Source organism: Tachysurus fulvidraco, chromosome 15 (genome assembly GCF_022655615.1).
Source record: "Tachysurus fulvidraco isolate hzauxx_2018 chromosome 15, HZAU_PFXX_2.0, whole genome shotgun sequence".
NCBI classification, from domain to species: domain Eukaryota; kingdom Metazoa; phylum Chordata; class Actinopteri; order Siluriformes; family Bagridae; genus Tachysurus; species Tachysurus fulvidraco.
The window spans coordinates 5,661,266-5,679,322 of record NC_062532.1 but is presented as its reverse complement, the minus strand read 5'-3'; the positions used below and the strand labels follow the sequence as shown (position 1 = coordinate 5,679,322).

Sequence of the window (18,057 nt, the reverse complement as noted above, 5' to 3'; positions counted from 1 at the left end):
GAGCATGTCAGACATCACATTCAGCATTTCATTTGATTCAAGTCAAATAGTTAGGATCAGATATTTAAACTTTTTATTGGATAGATGAGTCAGAATTCAACAAATATATTGCTTTAAGAATCAAAACAGCATCTATACAGAATATTGTAATGTTACAAAAAGATACAAATAAAATGGTCTGTGTATCACATCCATGTTAAACACATCCATCCATAACAGTCATTACCGTATTAACACAGCATTTAGCAAATTGCACTAGTTAAACATCTAAGAACATCTACCATCTAAGCCACACTATATGGCTTAGAGCAAATTAAACCACAGTTAAAACATCAAAAGAAATGTCACTTTAGTGTTCCTTAGATGCTGATGCAAGAATAAACCCTGAAAGATCATGTTCAAGTGCTTTCTGCTTAAGGAATGTCTTTGGTGACAAAGTAGCCCTGATTCATTTAGACATTCATTAAACTCAACTAACAAAGAACAAACAATCAGCATCAGTAAGGCTGATATTAGACAGATTTACTGTTCATCATCTCCAGGATGAGCTCATAAGCGTCCTGAACACTGGGATGAGCATCGGATGAGCCTTTCAGAACCTGCGTGCCCAAAACACACAGCCTACGGCCTTCGCCTGCTGAACCCAACGCCATCGACTCGTACAGATCTGTCACCCCACATGCACCTGGGAGGTCCTGAGACACACACAAAAAGGCCAAGCATCGACATTATTTCCAAGACAAAACACAAATCTTACTTTTGTGTTTGCACCAGCAACATATAATCATAATATAAATTTTCTTTTTAATTTATCTGGTTCATGAACTATTGAAATTGGAAACAAATTCCACATAAAACAATTACATTCAGTGCTGTAAATTTACAATACATTTGACATTATTGTAAATGTTTTTCTTGTTTATAATCAACTTGCTATTTGCAAATTTATTTGACTTACATAGCATACGTTTCTGTATAATTCATACTGTACAGTCATGGCCAAAAGTGTTGGCAGTGATATAAATTTTAGGTTTTGCAAAGTTTTCTGCTTAAGCTGTTGTATTCTTTCACATTGTTCCTAGATACTTGTGCAGAGTAATCAGATGCATTTAAAATAATTTCAAAAATGCTTTATTGGCCAAAAAAAAGTATATTTCCCCCACAAAAACAAAAAACAATTGGGATCACACATTTCTGATTAAAAACATTGCCATTAATAAAGCATGGTATCAATACATCCTGCAAGATCAACTTCTCCCAACAATGCAGGAGTAATTTGGTGATGATTCGTGCATTTTTCAGCATGATGGAGCACCATTTCACAAGGTAAGAGTGATAATGATAACATCATTACATTGAAATTTTGTTTTCACTGTATAGGTATGGTTTTAAGACAAAAAACCTACATAACCAAAAAAATAAATCTCAAAAATTCAAATTTCAATTTTTATTTATACTGCAAGTAAATATGAATCATCAGGGATTCCCCTGGAAAAGCAGGATTCTATTTATTTTATACCACAAAACTGTAAAACATTTAGATTTTAGATTTTTCTGAGGGCAAATCTTGCCTCACTGCTCATTCAAAACAAAGAAAAAAACACTGGTAAAAACATTTTTTGTATATGTGTATATAATTCATACATATGAACTACATAAACAAATACTTTTGTCAGATTCCAAGCTCCATAGTAAACCAGCCACACACTTGTACTGTTGCTCTAGTGAAACTAGTGCATGTTTACCTGTTTATTAGCGAGCAGGACCAGCGGTAGATACGGCTCAGAGGCCAGCATCCGGTGCAGGCTGGCTTTAGCCAGAGGAAAGCGTTCTGAATCGGCCGAGTCCAGTACAAACACCAACACCCGAGCCTTCTTCAGATACATGGGCCAGTATTCACGGAGCTTCTCCTCACCACCAACTACACAGAATCATAAAGAATAGTCATGTGTTGCTAAACAGTTATTCATAACAAGCATATATGTATTTGATAGATATATATTTTTGATATTGTGCCCCAGCACTGTAAATTTTATATAACATATAGATGTAACAGATGTCCCATTTTTTAATTACTTAAATATTTATTAATTGAAGCAATACTGAGTCTCACAGCATGTACATACTCTCAAGAAACTCAATGTGCAGCCCTTCTCTGTTGATAGACACAGCATGGAACCCCTGAGTGGGTGAAACGTCCTGCCCTGTGCTGCCGGTCACAAAGCATTGAAGAAGACTCGACTTGCCGGCACCATCCAAACCCAACACCAACACCTGACAACCTCCTGACTGTCCCTTCTGCGCGCACACACACACACAGAGAAAAATTGAACAAAAAAACAAATATATCATGAACAAACAGACATTATATACAATACACTGTATATATACGACAAGTGAGTGGACATATGACCATCACACATATGAGCTTGGACAAAGGGAAAAATGAGTATCTCATTAGAGCTCCACGTGTAAAGCCAATGTTCTGTTAAGTACAACTAATATTATTGTCTAGATTTGACTGGAGATTACATGGCTATGTGCTTGATTTCATGTGAACTTAATAATTAAGAGGAAAGTCCATACATTTGACTAAAGCACCATAAGGTCTGGGGTCACACATCCTAAAAAAATACCTCCTGCACTTTTCCTTGTTGCTACGTTGTTTGTTGTCTTTTGCTGACTAGCTAATATTTACAACTACATATGACGTCACAGTCTGTATCACAACGATTTCAGCGGTCATAAGAACTTGTTCTGATTAAAATGTTGACTGATTAAGATGTAAACCATGTTGTTGTTGTTTTTTGTAGAATGCTGAATATTAGATTGTGCACGATGTTAGCTAAAGTAGCTGGCTAGCTAGCACCAGGTAATATAGTAAAATAACGCAGTATATTATATATATATAGCTGCAATATCTCAGCTGGGTCATTAAACAGACCTGAGTAACACTGGCGACTTCTCGTGCTGATTCCTTGCTCCTTGTTTCTAACTTTTCTTCTTTATCTGCGTGTAAATCCGGCGTTAATGTCGCTTTCTCTGCTTTTCGTCTTCTTTCCGTGTCTAGCAAACTCCAGACAACATAAGCGACGCCTCCTGTTAGTGTCAGAGCAGCTCCAGCTAAGCCAAGTTCTCTCAAACCGGGCATTTTTGATCGACAGTCCGGTTAAAACATCCGACTTTCTCACCACCTCGCAGCCATCATGAAGCTCCCTCAGAACAAGTGTTCACATGGTTGCCAGATTGGGGCGCACGTTCATAATCGGGTTGCCAGATTGATTTAATCTGAAAGAGCTTTATTGACAGGCATGTTTTCACATGCGAGGAATTTGTGTTAGCTCCACAGTGTAACAGAATGACATATACAATATAGACAAATCGTATGTACAAATGTACAAGTGTGAAATGTGCAATTAAAATATACATAGTATGTGTTTTAATTCAATAATGTGTAAGAATATGTAAGAAAGTGTGTTCCGTGTATGTCAAGTGTTCATCAGATGGATTGCCTGAGGGAAGAAACTGTTCCTATGTCTGGTCGTTCTGGTGCTCAGGGCTCTGTGGAGTCGACCAGATGGCAACTGTTCGAAGAGTGAGTGTGCTGGATGTGAGGGGTCCAGAGTGATTGTCTTTGCCCTTTTGCTCACTCTGGAGAAGTACAGGTCTTGGAGAGTGGGGAGAGTTGTGCGAATGGTTCACCCAGCAGTCCGGATTACCCTCTGTAGTCTCCTGAGGTCAGATTACGTACCTGAGCTGAACCAAACAGTAACTGAAGTGCAGAGGATGGATTCGATGATGGCAGTGTAGAACTGTTTCAGCAGATGCTGTGGCAGATTGAACTTCCTCAGCTGGCGAAGGAAGTACAATCTCTGCTGGGCCTTTTTCACAATGGAGTCAATGTGAATGTCCCACTTCAGGTCCTGGGAGATTGTGGTTATCAGGAATCTGAATGACTCTACTGCTGTCACAATGCTGTCCATGATGATAAGTGGACATCTCCACTGTCTTGAGCATGTTCAGCTCCAGGTTGTTAAGACTGCACCAAACAGCCAGCTGTTCAACCTCCAATCTGTAGGCAGACTCGTCACCATCCTGGATGAATAGTGATGAGTAGTGAAACATCATTAACCCTCTTGTGAAATCTAAATATGTGATTTCTCTCATTAAAAGGCAGCCTAAATGTTACTGCCATACTAAAAGAATTTATTTTGACAAAAAATTCCATGAAACAATGTTATTTTCTATATTGTGATCTTTTTTAATTATGTGCAGTTGTCTCAGTTAAATGAGCTAAAGTCTACTCGGGCGTCTAACAATGCACTTTTTGAGTGTCTTATGGTGCAAAAATACAACATATGGGCTCCTATATTGTTGTTGTGTCATCACTTATATTGTAAGCCATATCTCTCTGGCCCCTTTTCATGAACTGGACCCCACGACAAACATTAAATTGTCCTGCTCTACAAATTCATCATTTTAGAAGCAGGTCCATCACGACTACATCTCAAAAAAAAAAAAAAAAAAAAAAAAAAAAGTGGAGATTTTTTAAAAGTAAAAAATGATATTTTTAAAAGTAGCCTTTTCACTTAACAGATCCCAGATTCGGGTTTGATCCTGAGCTCTGGTTACTTGTGTCTAGAGTTTCCCAAAATTTTCCCAACATTTAATTAGTGTGGAATGTGTGATTGCATGGTATGATGATTTAGACCAAGTGTTCTGAAGATCCTCCATATTTTCCTTTTTTACATTGTGTCAAAGTGTATGAACATATTTAATGCACTAATTATAAAATCAAACCAATGACTGTATTTATGAAGAACTAGTCACGTTAAAACCAGAGCACACAAAAGATGTACAAAAAGATTTTCTGTTCTCAAGGAAATTTTATTAAGACTTTACATGGGAGCTGCTCTTCTTCTTAGATGTGTACTTTCAGCCTCCCGTACAACGGAAAAACGGCCGAAGGACAAACCTTTCTTGAAATAATAATTACACAAGTGATATTTATCCAGGAGTTTGAAAAATAAATATATTTGAATTTGCATAAACAGCCTCTTTTTTGTTGTGTGACACAAAGTTACTGTCTCTGCATACAGATTTATCAGGCAAGTCTATAAAACGAAACAGTGATGAAATATGAACCAAGTAATTATTCATGGTCAGGCAGTTTTTGTTTCTTTAATGAGTGACAAAAATGAAAAAGAAAACACGATCATGGAACAGAGAATAAATAACATAACATATGAAATATATGCCTGTTACAGAAAATAAAACCGAAAGTGTAGATCGCTGGACAATTCACTTCATTATTTATTTTAAAAAGGTGGTTTATCTTAACACTGTCAGTGAAAATAATGGTCTATGTAATGGTTAAAAATTCCCTGGGTCAGATTTCTGTTTCTACACATCTCCATCTGTCTAATTCCAAATCAATCCCTGATCTCTCCTGGGACATTTTGTGAGTTCTATTTCCCCTCAACCAGTGTTTTGAATTCTCAAAAAATGGACATATAAGGAAGGAGCTGCGGACCGAATCAAGACTGATCTTTTGTCTACCATCCACTTTTTCCTCCCTTCTTTTTCTTCTGAGGGGCTTTTTTGCGTGTTGCACCCGGAGCGGCAGGTTTCTGTTGCCGTGGCGGCACGACGTTGGGGGCGGTGCCGGTGCCAGAGCCGGGCCGAGGGGACGTGGGCGGGCTGCTCGCTGTTTTGCTGGCATCCCTGAGTCACAGAAAATGCACAGTGCACAAAAACTGATTAAACATTTGAAAATGAACATTAAATATATGAATTCTCCACTATTAGGATATTTTAGGATTATTTTCCCAAAATAGTGTTTAATTGGTGGTTGTGTTAAACTCACAGTTCAGTTGTAGCTCCTGATGTCGCTCCCTGAGTTCCTCTTCCCACCTGTTCCTTCTTCTTGCCCTTCTTCCTGCCACGGTAGTACGATCGTTCTCGCATTGGCAGCCACCGCTCAGGGTCAGGGGTTGATGTAGGGTCATAGTTCTTTGGTAGTTTACCTGAGAATAGAAATTGCAAATCATTACTCAAGTAAACCTTTATAATAAATATGTACACAGAATAATTTAGACATGCAACAGGCAAACGTACCTTTCTTTTTTTTCCTCTTCTTTTTAAGGTCCACTTGGCTAAACAGATACAAAAAACATTTAATTGAATTTAATATTCCATCTACAAACAAACTGCAATAAACTGGTGTGTGCGGTGACATTTGAAAGTCCACAAGTATGTACCCCTGTTCCTTGGGTGGGTTTTCCCCGACAACTTTCGCTGCTTTCTTTCTGACATTCGTGGCTCCGTGAGAGTTCTCTAGCTCCTCGACGTCGATGTTAAAGGACATGGTGTCAGGAGACGGCAGATGCTTACTGAGTCTGAGAGATTCATTGCAGCTCAGGAAAACATCAATTCAGGCTTTGGATGACAAACATTTTCAAATCCACACACTAGACATTAAGAACATGTTTGCATGATGCAAGAAAGACTGACGTGTATCAACCATCACAAAAATAAAGTGACCCAGATTCAAAGCACAATTTTTCCTCAGCACTTGTCCCATAAATATTGGAATGGTATGCATGTGCACGAAGGATACGCTTTGGCCTTGTCCTGATCCACCAGCGAGTATGCAGAGATGAGCTGTGCCAGTGTGTGCACATCTTTAGGGTTTTGTTTCCACAGCTGCTCTAAGTCGCTAATGCAATCCTTCTTTCTTCCGTAACGGAGCTTAAAATTTGCTGCCTCACGGACAAGGGAGAGGTGCACCAAAGAGCCAGGCTGAGAGGAAAAGCCATTATTTTTTTTTTATATTTCTAAATCAACAATAAGCCGTGTCTGATGTGACACAAAGGTCACAACTCTTACAACTTTAGTCCATGGTGGCTTTAAATTTGCAACGTTTGATTGTATGTTTTAGAGAATTTAATTATTTGTTGTTAAAGTATTAAAAATTGATAGTGGGCTAGGTATAAAGTCAGGTGTGTGGCCTTACCTGTTCTGATTGATAATACTGAATGGCTTGGGTGAAGACATCAATAGCGCTGTCAATGTCCTCCTCATGTGTGTACATTGTGACCAGGGCAGAAACCTGTATCACATACACACAAGTATTTAACACCAAATAATTCTTCTGCCACCTTTTTAACAAAGCAGAGACTCACATAGCAAAACATACCATTCCTTGTTTGTGCTTAAAATCCTCTATCGTCCTCAGAATATCACAAGCTTTAGTCACGTGACCTACAAAAAGAGAAGAGAACCGGATAAACTTTATAAAGTGCTTCATGAGAGTGGGTGTGTTACAAAAAGCAAACAACGAATCATAAACAAACCTTGCGTCAGATAGAGTTGTGCCATGGTCAGTTTGATTCCAGATGCGCTTTCTGGATGCTTCTCTGAAAATTTCTACAGAGAGAGAACCAAAATGTTTTGTACCATGTCAAGCAGATGAAAGGAATATAAATGCATTAATTCATGACATTTGACAATACAACAAACTCTAAACTAACTAGACAGTCAGTTTACATGCTAGATAGCTAACCAGCTGACTAGCTATGTAGCCGGTAACATTTTCCATTTACTTTCTCTTAATATCTATATGAAATTTGCACTTTTGGGCTATAGGTTGTGGGTAAAAAAAGAAGGGAATGATATTTTACAGCATAGGGCTATTATGGGTTACATTAGACATGCGTTTGTACCTGTAGCAGCTCCATGGCTTTGCTGTGCTGCTTCTCCCGACACAGCTGAGCCACATGGATGAGAACTGGCTGCGGGTGTCCAGGGTTCTGTGACTGCAGATTTGCCAACAACTTTCTGCACTGATCAGCCTATCAAAAATCACACAGTAGTCAGTCAATGTTAATTACTGCAATAAAAAGAATGATCTATCTTTCTTCAGATGAATAAAACAGGTCCTAAAAAAACTGACCATGTTTTTTCACCATACAGCAGCACAGTCAGACCCATAGTTTGAGAAATAACCATTTAAACATCTTAATCCTGTGAGTAATTTAGCAGCTCCAACAGTGACGTTTTATCATTTTTTTCATCCTGACAGAATCTTTACTGTTATGTGTAATGAAGCTTGTTGTTTAGATGCATATGCGTTTAAGAACTGTACGATATTGTGCATGTTATTTTGACTTGCGTCAGCACAGTGCATGTACCTGGTTGGTATACATCGCTAGCAGCGCTTTGTTAAACTCAATTGCTTGCAGCTGCTTCTTAGTCAGTTTGTATTCCACGCCATCTGCACTCATCAGCTTCACCTTCTTCTTGGAGTCAAACACGTTTTGGTCCTGAAGGATGACAGAAAACACAAAGTCGTACCAGACACCAGAGCCAGGTTACTGTACTGTTTTAATACGTTATTGTATTCTTATAGAAGTGAGAAGAATATCACAATGATGCAATATGTAGAAGATTATTTACATGAACCACGTTTAACATATCTGTAGAATATAGAATATGTAGAAGTCTACATTATGTGTTGCACTGCATCATTGAGCTTATTCCGTTAATGATTAGAAAAGCACACTGTAAATAGTAGCATAACCATAACATTTTTCCATATCACCCACCAACACTCACTGCTGCAGGACTGCATAATTAAACATTTACAACGTTGCATTACCTTGTTGATGGTGATGATGTTATTTGCAGTGACTGCTAGCAGACCCACGTCAGATGGCCTAAGGAAGAAAGTTATTCCAACAGGTTTAAAATCTGCCGTTTACATGCTCATTTCTGATTGGTCAGGAGGTGTTGTTTAGATAATGCATTCTATAATCTATGGCTAAAAAAAAAATTCAAAGATATGCCTTAAAGATCAGTAATAATACCAAACATAAAAAAGAGAAAAGAACGAGAAAAGTATATTACTGCATTTAAAATAAAACACCATGCCAGAGTTTCGTTACTTCAGTTTGATGACTTGGTTGTACAGCTGCAGTGCGTCCTCTGTCTTGCCTTGGAGCTGCATGACATAAGCCATCTGAGAGTGGATCACTGCCAGCTCAGCGTCTATATCCTCCTCCGTCATGTCCTACACAACACACAGTTCGAGCAATTTCCGTAAAATCTGAACCACCCGTTTAGAGCATTATTGCTCCGCTTATATTTACTACTTCATTCAGATGCATTTTAAAGTTTAAAAGACTTGGAATGTATTCTAGATTCTTGGAATGGCTTACATTATAAACAGTCCTTATTATAAGTTGCAAATTAATAAATGCAAAAGGAAAACAAATTAACAATAAATGCTGTGTCTTTTAAAGGAGAGAGAGGTGAAAAAAGAGACACTCACTGAGTCTTCTGTGAGAGATAACCTACAGAGCTCTGTAATAAAAAAAAAAACGATAACATAAAATCAGACATAGACGTTCAGCTTCTACAAAGTTAGCTGTGACCCATGAATAAGGGTCGTTCTTTTGTCTCCCTTTATTAAATCTTAAACAGGTTATAAAAGTATTATGTAGTGTTTTGTACTACAGTTACTTTCACCAACAAAATAATACACTGATAGACAACACTGAAAAACATGTAATAGAACAATGATAATGATCATAGATCACAACGGATCTTCAGAACACGCATCACCATCACCATTAACACCATCACAACCATCAAATGCTTTCCTCAATTTCCTAAGAATTAAACCAGAGAATCACAGCAAACAGACTTTTAACATACTAGATTAACCCTTTATAGGTCTCAGTAATTAGCTGGAGTGTTCAATGAGATGTGAAAGTCTGGAGTCTGACATCTGACCTTCGGCTTCTCTGAGTTTTTTCATGGCCTGAGAGAGACGGCCTCTGCCAATCAGACTGCAGGCTGCGTTGTAGCAAAGCTCATACGTGCTCTCCGGTAGCCCCAAGTCCTCCTGCACACAGAACAAGCGAGGAAGTGAAGTGCACTCTGTGAACATACTAGTTTGTAAAATGCATATTTAAAAAAATCACTAATGAATGATTCATAAAAAATATTAATAGCTATCATAGTAGCGCTGGCAAATCATTTGAATACCTAAATTTTGTTAATTTCTGCTGGTGTGAGAAAAATATTCTTGCAAAATAATGGCTTATGAGCATTTCATTCATGGTTCAATATTATCTTATTTATCACCAGGTCATTTACTGGCCACACTGTCGCCATCTACAGGATATATTTGTAACTGCACTAACAAACTCACTTTAATTATGGTCAGTTATGAAACGTGAATATAAAGTTTTATAAGATGTAATAAATAAGTAGTGTCCTAGATGTGCTGTGTGCGTTTTATTACTGTTTTACCACCCATGCTTCTGCATTTGGAGATTTAACTGCAGTGTAGCATTTGAACTAATGCTCTTGTGTGTGTGTGACATGAGTAAGAGTGTGTGCGTGTTGTAATCCTCTGTTAATCGGATGTGTTTTGACTCACAGGTGTTGCTTTTTCCCAGGTGCTCCGTGCAGCCTGCACTGCGGCGAGGTTTGTCTTTCTCTCCTCCTCGTATTCATCTTGGGAGTTTCTGATCAGATCTTTATAGACCACTTCACAATCAGTGTACCGCTCCAGCCTGTACAGCTACACACACACACACACACACACACAACCATAAATATTTATTGTCCATAATGTTAATATAAATTAGTTAAGCTGCTAGTTTGTGGCAGGTACCAACCTATATAGACAAAACAAAATTACTTGTAATGTGAACCTTGTTGTGTAATAACTATTCAATAATAATTGTTTATCTCCAGGGATGTTGGGACTATAGTAAAGACCGTGTGTAAGCATTTGCATTCTCACCACTTGGCCATAAAGCTCTTTGAGTTTGTCGGTCTGGTCAGAGATCCCCTCGATGGTCTTCAGTGCACTTTCCACACGGTTCAGCCGATACTCACAGTACGCTTTCTCAAACCCGATAATGTCACTGTAACCAGATAGGACAAACCACAGTTAAGCCTTGCACTGCTATTTAATACAAGCACCACGGATCTTTATTTTTGCCAATATAGCATTTGTTTCACATCCTGCTGGGTCAGATGGTGTTTGTATTTTAATCAAACCCCACTAATGCTCACTAGAATGGACATAGAGCATGTGATTGCCTTGCTCTCATTTGGTCTGGAGCTAATGTTTTTTCCCTACAGATTAATATTTATTTAAAATAATATTTCTTTGCATTATTTCAATCCGCTAATACAACGACAGAATCTTTAAATTAATGATTAAATAACATGCTACTAACCGCAACATCATGAGAATACGGTAAAAGTGAAAAATGAAAGTCAACAAGGTGCTGTTTACATTGTAAGTGACTTAGTGTGGGTGTTGATCACGTTGAGAGCCTCCTTGAATCCACCAGTCTGGATGAGACACACGATTTTACATCGTAGCGCCGTCACGTCATCCTTATTCTCGTGAAGAACTGGAGGGGAAAGACAAACACAAAATATACAGACTGTAAACAAAAACATGTCTGTTTACTTTACTGATGACTGTTTACTTTACTGATGGGGCAGTGGTATCTCTAATGGTTAAGTCTCTGGGTTGTTGATCAGAGGATCGGGGTTCAAGGCCCAGCACAGTCAAGCTGCCACTGCTGGGCCCCTCCCTGAGCAAGGCCCTCAACCCTCCCTGCTCCAGGGGCACTGTATCATAGCTGCCCCTGCACTTTGCCCCCAACCTCCTCAGTTGGGGTATGTGAAGAAAAGAATTGTGCTGTGCTGTAATGTATATGTGGCGATAATAAAGGCTTCTTTTCCCCGTTCTATTCTATTCTTAGAAGCAGAACTGACCCTGTTTTAAAGGAAAAGAATTAAAATCCACCCTAAAATACTTGCATTAAAGCAACATCATCCTAGTTGTGTGCACATATTGCACTCTGTTGGTATTTTAGACCATTGTGGTTGTTGTTTTTTTTCTCCGATTGAACTCCATTCTAACTGTGCTGTGGTCCCTCGTGTGACGTCACCACGCTGCGTGTCCTCCTGTGACGTCACTGCGGGACACAACCGCTACCTTCTCCAAGGAATAACTAAAAAACAGGACTGACTAACATAATAAAACCCTTATCGCTAATCACGTCACATAGTTTTGAACACAAATACACATCATGTCAAACAGGACGGACTTCTCCTTTAATACAACGCTGTAAAGCTGCTCACTGTAAAAAATACGGACACGTAATCATTCACGTTAGCTTAGCACGCTACATGCTAACGTGCTAACAGCTGGCCACAAGTCGGGTGTCAGTTAAACATTAAGAGGAAAGACAAAACTCTAAATAGTTACTCTTGTTGACGGCCTTGAGGGCTCTTGTGAAGTCGCCATTTTGTCCGCAGCGGTTGACTTCAGTCCACAGAGACGCTATAGACCCCGCGCCACTCGCCATCTTCACCACCCTGAACCGACTCCTGTGGGTTTCACACTAGCACGTTCTCAACCCGTATTAGTACAAGCCCCACCCCATTGAGCCTGTGGTTGCTTTGCGTCTATTGTGATTGGCTAGACGTCAGCTTTGACCAATCCAAGGAAAGAATGGTCAAGTATGCGATCCGCTGAAGTGGAAAAAAAACAACCGGAATGACATCAGGTTCTTTTGCACTGGATCACTTCCATAATAAAAGTGGTGTGATTTGGTACTTATGTCAGTACTTAATTTGTCTTTGCCTCCTTACTCATTTAGACAACAGGGAATTTGTGTTTGTATTCTTCAAATTAATTTAAAAATGTAATTATATATTAATTTATTTATTTTTTTTATCAATTTGTTCTTCTTTTTCTCCTCCTCCTCCTCCTCCTCCTTCTTCTTCTTCTTCTTCTTCTTCTTCTTCTTCTTCTTCTTCTTCTTCTTCTTCTTATTATTATTATTATTATTATTATTATTATATGTTTATTATTTTTATCCTTATTTTTTCTTTTCCCCCCCTTTTTCTTCTGATATGTTTATTTATTTTATCCTTATTTTTTCTTCTTTTCTTCTTCTTATATGTTTATTTATTTTTATTCGTCTGTGTCGGAATTGTCAAAAGTGCTATACAAATAAATTGAATTAAACTGAATTGAATAGAAATGACAAATCTCTAACCAAAATGAAAATACAGGTCATTTTTTGATTTTCACAGGAGCTGCTACCAGTAGGTTTTGTCTCATCAGAATGCACGATTTAATCATTTAGTACAATTTGTTCTATATTGAATGAAAAATCCTCAAAATGTGTTCAATAAAAATTAAGCCAGAACACTACTGGTGATTTTTTTTTTAAATCACAAAATCATAAAACAAGTTAAAAATAGTTCATCTGAATTAAATAGAGTAAATATAAAACTATGGCCTTGAAGGAATTTTTAGAATTTGGCAGAGAGCCAATATAGAGCTTGGGTGATGACTAAGTAGCATAATCTTCCCTTTTCTTTCTTAATTCTTAAATCTTAATTCTCCAATTCCCAAGCAGTGAAACAATCTGTACACTTACAGGCTTAACTCTTGTTGCCACCTCTAAGCCTAGATAAAATGGGAGGGTTGCTTATATAATCATGATATATCAGCTGACTAGTTTACACAGTTCCCAAAACAAGATTTGGTCTGAACCAACCTGACATTATACAGTTATAATTTATAGATCTCTCTGGCATTCATGCTACATCAATGGTTTTCTTTGTACATGTTTTGAATGCCCCTCATATTAAGAATGTCTAACCTGGGACCATAGCCTGATACATATATACAGTAGAATATCATATTAAATGACCTCAGCATTCTAAAGCTGTAATGTGGATGAACTTAATGTTCTAATAGCCAAATGTTTAGCCAAGAGATTTGTATGGAAACATCTGGAAACTGCATCTAATCTAAAGTTTCTTCCACGGTGGGTCATTTCAGAGGTATCAGTTATTTGGGGTTTGTGATGTTCACAGTGTTAATCACCATTGTGTAGGATCTCCTCCACTCATTCAACTGAGTTTTTTTTCATACACAATTTTTAAATAGCAGGTCAACATTTCACTAAGGGACAAGTTTCTGGGGCTTGTTTTCTAACCAGTTTTAATTAAAAATTATTTTTAATTTGAATCAAAATGTGATACATATTCAAGAAGCTCTAGATACAGTATATCACGCTATAACTCTTTGCCTGTCCGTATTTGGGTGTTCAGTCATCGCTGTCATGTCTGAAATTAGTCATGAATGTGACTAAAAAAATCTTTATTAGAGTAATATTACCCTTAAAAATGGTTACTTCCTTTCTTATTAATATATATATCACAGAAGTGAATAGTGAATACACCCCTCACACTTTTGTAAACACTGAAGAAATGACACTTTGCTCCAATGTAAAATAGTGAGTGTACAACAGTGTAAATTTGCTGTCCCCTGTGACACTCTGGTGAATTCCATGCCCAAGAGAATTAAGGCAGTGCTGGAAATTAATGGTGGCCACACAAAATAGACACTTTGGGCCCAATTTGGACATTTTCACTTAGGGGTGCACTCACTTTTGCGGCCAGCGGTTTAGATATTAATAATTGTGTTGAGTTATTTTAATGGGACAGCAAACTTACACTGTTATACAAGCTGTACACTCACTACATTGTAGCTGTCTCATTTCTTCAGTGTTGTCACATGAAATGTTATGATAAAATATTTACAAAAATGTGAGGGGGGTACTCACTTCTGTGAGATACTGTACCTATCATTTATAATTCAAATAATCTAGAGTCTATTCTGCTCACCGAGTTTGCCTTTTGCCTTACAAAAAGAGTGTAGAGGGAACTAGTGTTTATGTCTGATATAATGTAAGAGGCAACAGGAACTAACTGGTCTTTGCAATGTTACACAACTTGTTACTCAACTTTAAATGTTCCAAAAAAACAATAGTCAAAAAACATGAAATCTTTATGATAGCAAAAAGCTGTGGAATAAGAGGAATAATACACTGAAACATGCCGTTACACGAAAATAACTTACAACAGAAACTCAGCTTCATCACTACATCTGTGAGTATTTTAAAGGCTCCATGTTATGTTTTTATTTCTTATATAATAAACAGTATCTACTTCTGTGTCAGATGACTGAAAAACTTGTCCTTTTCTTCCATTTCTTGAAATTCTTCCATTTCTTCTATTAGTGGTCTGATTTTTCTGGAAATAAATTAGAAAGGAAAATATATTTCTTTAGTATTGAAACTAATTGTAATATTCTGTCCATTTCTGTTTAAGAGAGAAAACAGGAAGTGGACATTGCAGAAGTGTTATCTTACTTCCTATTTTTCACCTGACAAGAATGTTATTTGTCGTGTAAGACATTACCCACGGTTTCAGCGTGTCTGTCGTGTTTCACATAGGCGTGTGTGTGCGCTGGTGTCGGTCTAAGTGTAAATATCTTCAGCTAGTGAACAGCTTCAGAGAGAACAGCACTGTGTTCATTTCCCTTCAGTATGTTTGTGTGTTTCTGGATGTTTTGACCTCTTTTCTCTGGACTTAGCAAAGGGAACAAAAATGCAGATCATCTTTGGGATCCTGCTGACATTCACAGGAGCTGCTTTGGGTAGGTGTGCCCCGGAAACACAATTTATTTATGCTAGGAGAGAAATAATTCTTTCTTTCTTTCTTTCTTTCTTTCTTTCTTTCTTTCTTTCTTTCTTTCTTTCTTTCCCTTTTACTATTCTGTACTACCTTATTAAGCATTAAAGATACTTCACTTTTCCAATAAACATTCATATTATGAGTTTAAAGGTTTCCAGTTTCAGACCGTGATATCATGATATTCTTCTTTCATAACAGATTCCAAATTTTACAAAATTGCAAATACATAATTTTATAGCACGTCTATACACAATGTTAACAGGTTTCTTTTTTGTGTTAAAGCTTCTATATTTTGTTTTGTTAATAGCTTGAGACCGACTTCCCACTATGTTTGTGAAAGGAATTCCTTTTTCAGTCGAATTTGGTGTGTGATTAAGCAGACAAATCCACAGACTATTATTAAGAAATTCTGGGGCCTATTGCACAAAAGTAGGATAAGGGATTAAGCCGGTATATCTTGGTGATCCTGGCTCAATTTATCCGTGATTCGGTTGCACTAAAGCTGGATTAGGGGGCATTAGGATGTTATGGTATAAATTACCATGGAGATTTATTCTGTGGAGCTAGCCTGCTCCAGACCAGGATAAATTCCAGGATCTATTTAATCTCATCCCTTCTGTCAGTCAGCAGTCACCACAAGCGGAAACCAATAGATATTCCACTGCCCACTATACATTGTTATCACATATAACTAGACCCACTGCCATTATTTAAAGGTTTGTGATCATTAATTTTTGGAAAAATTATGATTTTTAGATGATGTTGCTATCATTAGATAATTTACAGTTTCCCATAGACTATAAGGCTATATATATAAAATGATAAAATATTAGGGCCACAGAGAAAAAAAAAAAGAAAATTCACAGACTTCGAGAATGAAGTCATAATATTGTAACCCATTGTTTTGGAGGAGGACAGTTGTTAATATGCAAGGAAAAAAAACAAGGACATAATTAATCTTTTGGCACATCAGCATTGTCATAAGTATCAGGATTGTAAAAAGAATATGCATCTTTTCCACAGAAAGAACCAGCCTCATAAATTTATGACATTCCTTCTTTCTCAGTGTGGCCCTAATACTCTGTCGTATAAAATACACATTCCATATAAATATAAAAACATTAGTGTAACATTGTTCCTTTATTGAATAAGGATAAAACAAAGCAGGTAAACCATCAGCTCCTTTCGAAACTGAAGTCACACAGTGACTATACAAGATAGCACAGAATCAAAGCATATTATACAACAAAATACACAGACTTTTGAATGTATATAACACACCCCGCATGTCTGCACACTGAAATAAATGCAGGACAAATCCATACACATCAAATGAACAGACAAATGAATGGATGCAGTAGCCTCCCTGCAAGCTTGTATTGTATTGTATTGTACACAGTATACAGCAAAAACATCATAAGATTCCAAATCATCTAAAAAAAAATATATATATATATATTGAACACAAAACCCCCCAAATTCCTCTGCAACCGCAGGACATATTTAACAAATATTGAAAGCACACATACTAACTAAAACAATTAGTAATTAGTAGTAATAATAACTAATAATAAGTAATAATAACACATATTGGTCCCTCAGCAGCCGACCACTGTCGTCATCAGGGAAGATTGCCGGATTGTCCCAGTCCATGGCTGGTGGCAGTCTGGGGGCCCTCTCCTTCTTCAGGCAGGCCACATTGTGGAGGACAGCACAAGCCACAGTAATGTTACATGCCCTCACAGGGCTGACCCTTAATTTGTGAAGGCAGTGAAAGCGTGCCTTCAGGAGGCCAAAGGTCATTTCAACTCTGGCCCTGGTCCTGGCATGGGCATGGTTGTAGGCCTGCTGTGCTTCCTGGGGGTCTGTGAAAGGTTTCAGGAAAAAGGCTGGCAGCCATACCCCCTGTCTCCCAGCAACACACCAGAGAATTCACCTGTCAACACAAAATCTCATCATTACTACCTCATAAACACAGTGATATTCTTGACACAGCCATGATGTAAAAAGTGGACTGTTTTGGCCCGGTCATGTTTAGTCTCATGGCATATTGTGACATAGGTCACGAAATGTAATCTGTTTGATTCGTGTTCGTGGACACGAATTTCCCTTTTTTTCGTGTCACTCAGCACAACTTTTGATCTAATGTATTTCAATAGGAAGCATCTTTCGTGTCTGCAGCACGTTTTTCTTTCTGCCACTCGGAAGCATTGTTTTTGCTCAGTTGTTATTAATTTTTAAACTTTAAGCACTACATTACTCAACATTTAACCAGGAGATTTTATACTTGTTTTTATTGCTTTATATTCTGTAGGGTAATAACCATTGTGCTATGGTTTCTTGGCTTTGCGATTGGGTGATTTCTGTATTCTTTCAGGGTTTTGCCAATTCTAAGGGTTCAAATTTGATCATTACATTCAAGTAACATTACCTAGGAAGTGGTTTGAGTGCAATGAAGGAGAA

At 37.7% G+C, this 18,057-nt stretch overlaps 3 protein-coding genes across 10 annotated transcripts in view; 1 reads left to right on the top strand and 2 right to left on the bottom strand.

Annotated features, from left to right (window-relative positions):
- Nucleotides 1-50: 50 nt before the first annotated feature.
- On the bottom strand, nt 51-3,243 carry arl9 (ADP-ribosylation factor-like 9). Its single transcript, XM_027171935.2, has 4 exons — nt 2,945-3,243; nt 2,127-2,298; nt 1,746-1,921; nt 51-695 (listed from the first exon to the last, which is right to left on the bottom strand). Exons 1-4 carry the CDS (start codon nt 3,149-3,151, stop codon nt 513-515), a joined length of 738 nt encoding a protein of 245 aa, XP_027027736.2. The 5' UTR covers nt 3,152-3,243; the 3' UTR covers nt 51-512.
- A 1,623-nt stretch (nt 3,244-4,866) lies between these two features.
- Nucleotides 4,867-12,548, bottom strand: srp72 (signal recognition particle 72). The gene is made up of 18 exons (XM_027171892.2): nt 12,305-12,548; nt 11,318-11,438; nt 10,817-10,940; nt 10,448-10,591; nt 9,796-9,907; nt 9,332-9,363; nt 8,946-9,070; nt 8,660-8,717; nt 8,193-8,324; nt 7,725-7,853; nt 7,356-7,428; nt 7,199-7,263; nt 7,016-7,111; nt 6,620-6,801; nt 6,261-6,398; nt 6,118-6,155; nt 5,867-6,026; nt 4,867-5,724 (listed from the first exon to the last, which is right to left on the bottom strand). Exons 1-18 carry the CDS (start codon nt 12,402-12,404, stop codon nt 5,556-5,558), a joined length of 1,998 nt encoding a protein of 665 aa, XP_027027693.1. The 5' UTR covers nt 12,405-12,548; the 3' UTR covers nt 4,867-5,555.
- A 2,308-nt stretch (nt 12,549-14,856) lies between these two features.
- Nucleotides 14,857-18,057, top strand: part of LOC113659133 — a 62,916-nt gene continuing 59,715 nt past the window's right edge. For 2 of the 8 annotated variants that reach the window (XM_047801209.1, XM_047801210.1), the window contains exon 1: nt 15,184-15,556. In XM_047801209.1, the coding sequence (XP_047657165.1) occupies nt 15,508-15,556 (49 nt within the window). In that variant the 5' untranslated portion in view covers nt 15,184-15,507. Of the gene's footprint in view, nt 15,007-15,142; nt 15,557-18,057 lie in introns of those variants that run through there. The other 6 variants (XM_047801204.1, XM_047801206.1, XM_047801203.1 and 3 more) reach the window with 6 other exon arrangements.